An 8,016-nucleotide genomic window follows, 5' to 3' on the forward strand; every position below is an offset into this window, starting at 1 on the left:
GTCACCAGATCGTTGACCGCCAGCGAGTAGCCTTCCTCATTCTGCGAGAACGTGGCCACCGTATCCCAGCCGAACCGCATCAGGAAAGCGATCCGGGCCGGATGATGCGACGAATCGGGCGCTACGGTGCGATAGAACAGCGGAAACTCACGCCGATCGCTCAGTGCCGGTGAGGTTGATCCGAAAGAGACCTATCAAGCACAGGAACAGGAAGGGAAATTAGTGTGCGAACCACAAATACCTGGCCACCGCCCCTGCCATACCTGCAGAATATTCCAGTACGGGACGATCTTCGCCAGGCTTTCGGTCACCTCGGAGCAAGCCGAACCGAGTACCATGATGATCCGTTTGCTCTGGTGCGTATACAGTGCGTGGAAAAACCGATCAATACCGACACCCGGATCGCACTAGGGGGAGGGAGAAGGAATGAGGAACAAAAGGCACACGAACAGATTACCGATCGTCCGGGATCGTGCCTATCAAAACGGAGCGTAAACTACCTGCGTATCGTTGGTGATGAGCTTCAGTTTGTAGCCAAGAAGGAAACCACGACGATTAATGTGCTGCACAGCCAACTGTGCCGCTGCCAGTTCGCTGAATCCTTCCCGCCGTTCACCACCAGCGTGTGAGCTGAGTTCGAAGAGGCCCAGAATCGTTACTTCCTTCCACCGACGATCCCGACCGGCTGGCCGCGTCCGCTCGAACACGGTGTTGATGATGTTACGGTTGAGTTCCTGCGACAGGTTTGGTCCCTGGTGGTGCGATTGGCGCGAACCGCCAACCAACGTCACACTACCGCTACTTTCGCTGCCGAGTACCAGTTGCAGTGCCGGTAAGGTGCCTCCTAAGATCAACAACGATGCGAGCAGTACCGTTGCCAGCATCATATCGCAGCACAGGTAATGTGCCATCTTTTCGAAGATGAAAGGAAACGAATTCTCTCCCTCTGTCTCTCTCTCTCTCTCTCACTCTCTAGCGGGTGATAAAACACCACAAAAGCCTTCGACTTCTAGCGCCATCGTATGCCTTTAGCTCTGCCAAGCGAAAATACTGCGATGGATGCGCCTGAAATGACGAGAATGAATAAACATAAGCGCGCCAGCATCGCAGGAACCATAGGGACATCATCCTCGGCATGACTTGTTCGGCAAAGTGGAATCAGCTTGGTGGAATAATGACGGTTGGGAAATGGCGAGCATCCACTTCATCGGAAACAACTAGGCTCCACAACGGAGTAATGTCCCTGCTTTACAGCGCCCCGGCAGTAGGCGGCGCGATGCTGACTCCAGCGAGAAACACTAAATGTTATTGGAACATGTTTTTAAGATGAACTTCGATGTCGGTTCCGGTGCCCGGGATCGTCTACATCGCTTACATCAGCTCCAATCTGAGAAGCAGTGCCGTCGTGTACAAAAGAAAACTTTGTCCCTGTCCACCATTTTCGCTGCCGCCTGCTCGACGGTAAAGTTATTTTTAAAACAAATCCCAGATTACACGAGAACACGGATGCATCCGGGAAATGGATGGCGATAGTGGATACGGAGATGATGTACGCCCCAGTGATGCACATGCCACGGTGCATTCAGGCGGGTTTTTCACTAGAAAAGTTTATGTTCCAGGGAAACGATTATGGCTCCACAAGCCCTCGAACACACGTCACCTTCACCCATTCGATGAATGACGAATGTCGATGGTCGATGGAAGGATGGTTGCACCCAGTTGCTCATCCGGTACCGAAAAGAAGAAAGACCAACTTTTCGCCGAAAGATAATCATGCCTCGCCATTCCTCCATTGTTTTGTTCCTAGGTTCCGTGAGGAGTTCGAGATCGAGAGATGCTCGAGGATGCTACAAGGATAAAGTTTTGGTGTTTGCCATGCCATGTTGACCACCACCACCAGCACATTGACCATATCCCATATCAATTCCCATTACAGTTGGACCAGGGCAGGGAAATGTTTTTGGGGCAATTGTTTATTAATACACGAATCCTTGGTACGGGCCAACGAACTCCATAAGCTCTGTGTCCAATTACACATCGCTTGCACGAGGCCGCACGAGGCCGCATAATTGGGGTTCTATGCTGCTGGCACTTCCTCGGTAGCAGCGCAGGCTCGGTGTAAGCTGTCGCCCGTAATTTGATCCTCATTAGAACGAAGATTCAATGCAGCAGCAGCAGCAGCCGGTGTCGTGCGTCATTGAAAGCGACTTACACGACGGAGGAATGAGGAGGACGACGACAACATTTCATTAATCCGCCGCCCACCTCTTCCAGGCTAGGTCACCGTCGTGTAAAGTTAATGTTTCCTCACGACGACGACGACGACGACGACGACAACGATCAACAATCGCAGTGAAGTCAGGTTGGAGTGGGCCCCCAAAAATGGTCCCAAAGCGGCAATCAAGCACACGCGAGCATGTCACAAGCCTCGCAACATCCTTGCAGCCATCTCTAATGATCCAACTGGTCCTGTTAGCACGCATGTTATCCCACGCAGCAACAGCAGCAGCAGCAGCAGCAGTACATCAATCAGCCATCAAGACCGGTTACAAAAAGGGAATGAAGAGATCGGGGGAAAGGGGTTTATGTAAAAGCGCATAAGTGAATTGACCTTCTCACGGTTGATTCGCCGTAAGCCGTCACGAGCCACGGCGGCGACCTTAAACCGGATGCTGAGAGAGAGAGAGAGAGAGAGAGAGAGAGAGAGAGAGAGCCGCACAGCTGTTAGTATGTAGGTGAGCCTCTGACCTGCCTCTGATCTGCCCCGTACCGTACACGCGGCCTCCAGCAGAGCAGCTTTTGCGGTTTACAACCCCCCCCCCCCCCCACCCCCCTAAACCCCTACCATGCGCCTCCATTTCCACGCAAAACGTGACGAACACAATGGGTTCCGTCGAGTTGAAGCGATAAGGCACTCTCGGGCTCTATCTCCGGCCCGGCATGTCGCCATCCTGTGTCTCCTGTGGATCCTGTTATTGTATCGACGGGACCGTAAAGGATAGATATAGGGCCTATAAGCCTCGATGGGTTTCCAATCCCGAAAGCAGTGGAGAAAAGGCAAGGGGGGTGCACCCATCTTGAAGCGAGTAATATTATAACGGCCAAGCGCTTACCGTAAGCACCAGTGCGAGTGCGGCCGTCTGATCTCAGTAGACGAAGGATTTTTGCTACATCCAAGCAAGCAGGCGGCAGCAGTAGGCCTCGTTAGCGTCGCTACATACGAGACGCACTGTAATGGGGCGCTGCAGCACTGGAGCACCGGATTAAAGCACGGACACTCCGGTGCGTTGTGTGGCCACTCGATGGTAACCTGCGCCCTGATTGCTAGCTCACATGCCCATTGAAACGGAACGGGGATGATGCGAGGGCTGAGGGCAAGATTCTATACAAGTGGCCTTTGTTTCTCCGATTTCAGGCCTCGTGGCCTCTCGTCCCGGTGTGCGGTTGGCCATCCTTTTACCATTTTTCTCTCTCGTTTGCTCGCTCACTCTACCGGGGTTTCTACCTTTTTTTGTTTTTCGTGTTTGCATCCCCCTACCAGGTCCCGCGGTCACAGTAACCACTACCACCACCGGGTTGGGGGTTGAGTTAGGTCTGCGGTTATACTGGCTGGGCTCTTGATAGCTGCGTGATGCTGCGTGTGCCTGCTCCTGGGAAGCGGGGGACACAGGCTTGCTAATAAGAACAAAACAAGACCCCGGGCCACCTCTTTTGCACTCGTTCACTCGTACCTTCCAGAAAGGTGTAGCACACGTGCGAAGTGGTAAATGAAGACGCGATCGACAGAGTGAACCACCAGAGTACACCTTCGCCTACCATTGTCCTCGACTCCGTGCTCGGTGCTACTCCGTGCACCACAAAACGTTCCAAATGTTTCCAGAAAATAAATAATATCGATGGAAGGGCCAGGGTGAGGCAGCCACATGGAGCTGCTGCTTTACAAAGCGACCAGCAAGGAGCTCGCCCGCCCCTCCTCAGTCCTCGCTCCACGCGAAAACCCCAGGAAAAGGATTCGAGGAGCAGCAAAAGCACTCGAGGTAAATTACAATGACCACAATAGGTATCGCGAATGCCAGGAAATGGGAATGGCGCTGGTGGCATCTGGTGAACGGTGATGCCGTGCCATTTTTCCGCGAATCTCGATCTCGAGGGAAAACTTCTGCTTGTCCATCACGGTGTGCTCGTTTTCGGTGTTGTGGCATTTTGCTACGACTTTGCCACGCTTTCACTCCTACTCTCTCTCTCCCTTTCGTTGTTCCGTTTGTGCGCGTGTATGTGACCGTGAAGTACGAACTTGGTGGCCGAGTTCTAGTTCGCGCGCGCGAACAAACATCGCTTCGGTTATTTGCTTTAAAGCGGTACAAGTCTTCGCTTCCGAAAGTGAATCGCTCCTTCGAATCATCATTTGTACCATCATCTGTGGGTACGGGGGGGGGGGGGGGGGCGGGTGGAACTGAGGCCACCAGGGACACACCAACACACACGAAGCCGCGCACATTTCAAAGTGCCAGTCAAAAGCGGTAAAGTCACATCATCATCAACCCCGGCCGACCGACCATATGTCGGGCTACGCGATGGCATGGCGAGCACGTTACTTCCGGAGCCGCGTTCTCGACGTGATGAAGGGGTGCGAAAAGGCAAGCGAGGAGGGGGGGGGGGGGGTGGCGGCAAGGGCGAACGGAATATCAAAAGGAAAACCATCTTCATCTTCACGGGCGGCAAAGTGCAGCCTCAGCCCAGGCCGTTCAAACCGTCGCGACTCTTCACAGATAATTGCGCTCGCTGCTCTTTGCGGCATCGCCAGGACCTCCAAGAATGGTGGGACTGGTGGTGGGATGGTCCCGGGGTACGGTATGACAATCATGTTCGCACGTTTCAGCGTATGGCGGGCGCGCGCGCTCACACATCCGCTCGCTCGTTACCGTGGATCTTTCAGAGGCGGGGGGGGGGGCAGAGCCGGAATGTGACCTCAAGAGGCAGAGGAGGCGGTGGCCCCCCTGGGGCGTGACTCAAGCACCAAAGGGAATCACGGCCACCACGTGCTCCACAGGGCTAAGAGGGCGCCCCCCCCCCCTTCACAGCCTACTATAAAGGCGGCTGTCGTGTGCCATGTTTGAGGTTGCTTCGATCGATTTTACACTTGATTCGTCCTCGCTCTCTCTCTCGCTTGCACTCCAGAGTCCTTTTCTAGGCCCTCTAGACTGGTGCGCCTGGCCGTGCGCTGCGCACGCTGCATATGAATGTTTCCTTCTAATTGAATTTTAATTTAAATGCATTTAACCGGGAAGTGCACTTGAAAGCTCGCCCATTAAATGAAGGTTTTAAGGATCGCTCTGCTCTCACCATCCTTCTTCCTCACTCTCTCTCTCTCTCTCCCTCTCACCGGTCTATCTTCAGTCGACCAAAACACTAGGAACGCCCCAGAGCAGACCAAGACCATCGAGATAGTTGCCCTTGTGCTAGCTTTAACAGATGAACAGGATTCGAACTAGACTTTGGACTTGAAGTTGTGCAGAGTCGAAGAGAAATCACACCACAGGACATCCTGGCGCCACACTTTCCCTGGCACTCCGAAATCCCGGTATCACCCAAATACCATTGGGCATTTTGATTGAACGAATGAAGCGGATTCATTAAATCCACTTCCATCACTCACATCCCCTCCAGATTCGGTGGGGACGGTGGGTTATTTTTAGGTCACCGAACCGTCGATCCCTTGACCCTTTTCATTTCCTCGACATCCCTCTCCTGGTCCCCGGGCACTAATCTAACGAATCCCGGTACCGAAGCAAAGACAACGAAATCTCATCAATCGCGGGGGGGTGGGGGGTCAACAACATACAAACCCACTTTCCCACCTAGCCAGCCAGCAGCTTCCTCGACGAATTACGCTCCCCGATAGCTGGAATTTCCCGGAACGCGTCGTTCCGGCGTTGTTTGCGTTCCAGGATCCACGACACTGAGCTCCGTGCTGCCTGTCCGTCCGTTCGTGTGTATTTGGATAGTTTGTACACCACTCTCCTCACGGCCTTTCGCACAGCACTTGCCCCAAACAACACTTCACTCCGTGATCAAACCGTTTCGTTCAATCCATACACGAGGTGGCAGCATCGGCAACACAACATCGGAACATCGGGTCGCAGTGCTTCGACGTGTTTCGACGGCTACCTGGCTACCTGGTTCCATTTCAATCTGCGGATAAACTTCCCTCAGGGGAACCGAAAACATGCCGCCTCGCCCGGTACAAACCACTTGACCCCGGGTGTGTTGAACATGCCCATTCCCGGTGTGTTGAACATGCCAGTGGCTCCGCTGTACTCCGGCCACTCCAATCTGGCTACCGGTTGGTTTGCCCAATTTGCCACACAAACTGCTGCTGTTCCTCTTCTTTTGTTTCTTTAGTGTTTCACTTTTTAATTCAAATTTTAATGTAACTTTGCGAAGCGACAAAACACAGGCGCTGGTGCTGATGGGGGTCGTTGTCCAGGGGGGGGGGGGGGGGGGGGGGGGAATTACGACGCCAGGCGATGACACACCGCACACCACTTTACGGGCCCACAGGTTATGAAAGTGCAATTAATGCTCATCAAAGTTTCAAAAAGAGCAGCAGCTGCCCTACACACGGACACACACCGACACACCGATACACACGTGGCCGCCTCGTACTAGTGGCGAACCTGCTGGGTCCACGGAACCGTCGCGTAGCAGCCAGCAGCGGCACCCAAGTTCCGAGAACCCGTCCGTACGCGCCAGAATCTCGAATGCAACTGCCGTGACGACCCGATCCTGTGATGATGACGACGACCACGACCGCCACCACCATCACCATGGATGCCCTGAGGACGCGCAACGGAGAGCAGCTACACAGCATCTTCCACCCGACGTTACATCGTGGCGTGACGACCGCTTGTGACGGAGGCAGTGGCGGCGACAGCGGTGGCTTTTGTTTCATTTCCCTTTTTCCCATTTCCGCCCTTTCTCTCTCTCGTTCCCTTTCAGTCTCACTCCCCCCGTCCATTTCCACCTGACTCCTTGCACCGAAAGAGGAAGAAGAGGACGAAGACCTACATTTCCCGTTCCCGTTTCCGTTAGCGTCCATTATTGGATGCTCGAGAAAAGAAGGAGTGCGCGCTGGCGTGTGTTCCGGTTCCTCGCATTTCCGCATTTGCCTGCACACGGCCACGGCACACGGTAAAGAGGGCGGAAAACCTCTTCACGGAGGGCAGGCAACCCCCTCGCTCGCCTCCTCTCCGTGGCATCCGTGCATCCACCGTTCTGCCAAACCGTGCACACTCGCGTCCTACATTTCCAAGCCCTTTCCTTTCCTTTCCTTTTTTTGCGATGCCGATGCCCTTGAATTTGCCAACCAAACCCCCCGTCCGCTGGTGCTTCCTGCCTACGGAGGCCTATGGCAAACCACGGTCGTCGTAGTCGCCGTCGTCGTCTCGTGTCGTCGTGTTCGTCGTTTATTTGTTTTATTAATTATGTACCATGCTGAGCGATCCAAGCGAGCGGCGTTGTCGTATCCTGCCTGCCGCCAATCGGCCGCTCGCTCGTATGTCTCGTTCGCGTGTCTGTGCTCCTGCTGCCATCGTCATCGACAGCATCCTTGCGTCCGTTCTGTCGCTCTCGCTGGATTCGTCGTTTTCTGGCGAGAACCACGACCACGCGCCAGGTGTGCGCTCCCGGTGTTCCCGGCCCGAGAACACTCGGGCCGTTTAGATGCGCCGGCGCACTATACAGTGTGGTGGTCTCACGGAGGGGAAATGGTAAGCACGTGCTTGCCAAGCACGAGCCGGTTGAGAGCCGGCCGGTGCTAGGGTTTTTTGGCGGGAAAATGCAGGTCACTTACTGGTTTGAGGTTATGTTTCACTTCCGCGCTCGCCACGGGCTACTATGAACGTTTAAGGAGGAACAAATCAGTATTGTTCGAAGGATTCGTCGTTCTGCTGCAGAGCTGCATCCTGGTAGGTTTTGTTTTGAAGGAAAGAAAAAGGCTTCAAAAGGTGCAACAGG

The 8,016-nt window shown here is 54.2% G+C and overlaps 1 protein-coding gene across 1 annotated transcript in view; it reads right to left on the minus strand.

The window, feature by feature from the left end:
- LOC126570587 (gamma-aminobutyric acid type B receptor subunit 2) overlaps nucleotides 1-993 on the minus strand; it is a 4,530-nt gene extending 3,537 nt beyond the window's left edge. Inside the window, exons 1-3 of the mRNA XM_050228464.1 lie at nucleotides 501-993; nucleotides 264-407; nucleotides 1-191 (exon numbers count right to left, since the gene is read on the minus strand). The exon at nucleotides 1-191 is cut by the window's left edge and continues 85 nt beyond it. Of these exons, the coding sequence (XP_050084421.1) occupies nucleotides 1-191; nucleotides 264-407; nucleotides 501-911 (746 nt within the window). The 5' untranslated portion in view covers nucleotides 912-993. The remainder of the gene's footprint in view (nucleotides 192-263; nucleotides 408-500) is intronic.
- Nucleotides 994-8,016: the final 7,023 nt, after the last annotated feature.

The sequence above is a fragment of the Anopheles aquasalis genome, chromosome 2, assembly GCF_943734665.1.
Source record: "Anopheles aquasalis chromosome 2, idAnoAquaMG_Q_19, whole genome shotgun sequence".
Taxonomy (NCBI): domain Eukaryota; kingdom Metazoa; phylum Arthropoda; class Insecta; order Diptera; family Culicidae; genus Anopheles; species Anopheles aquasalis.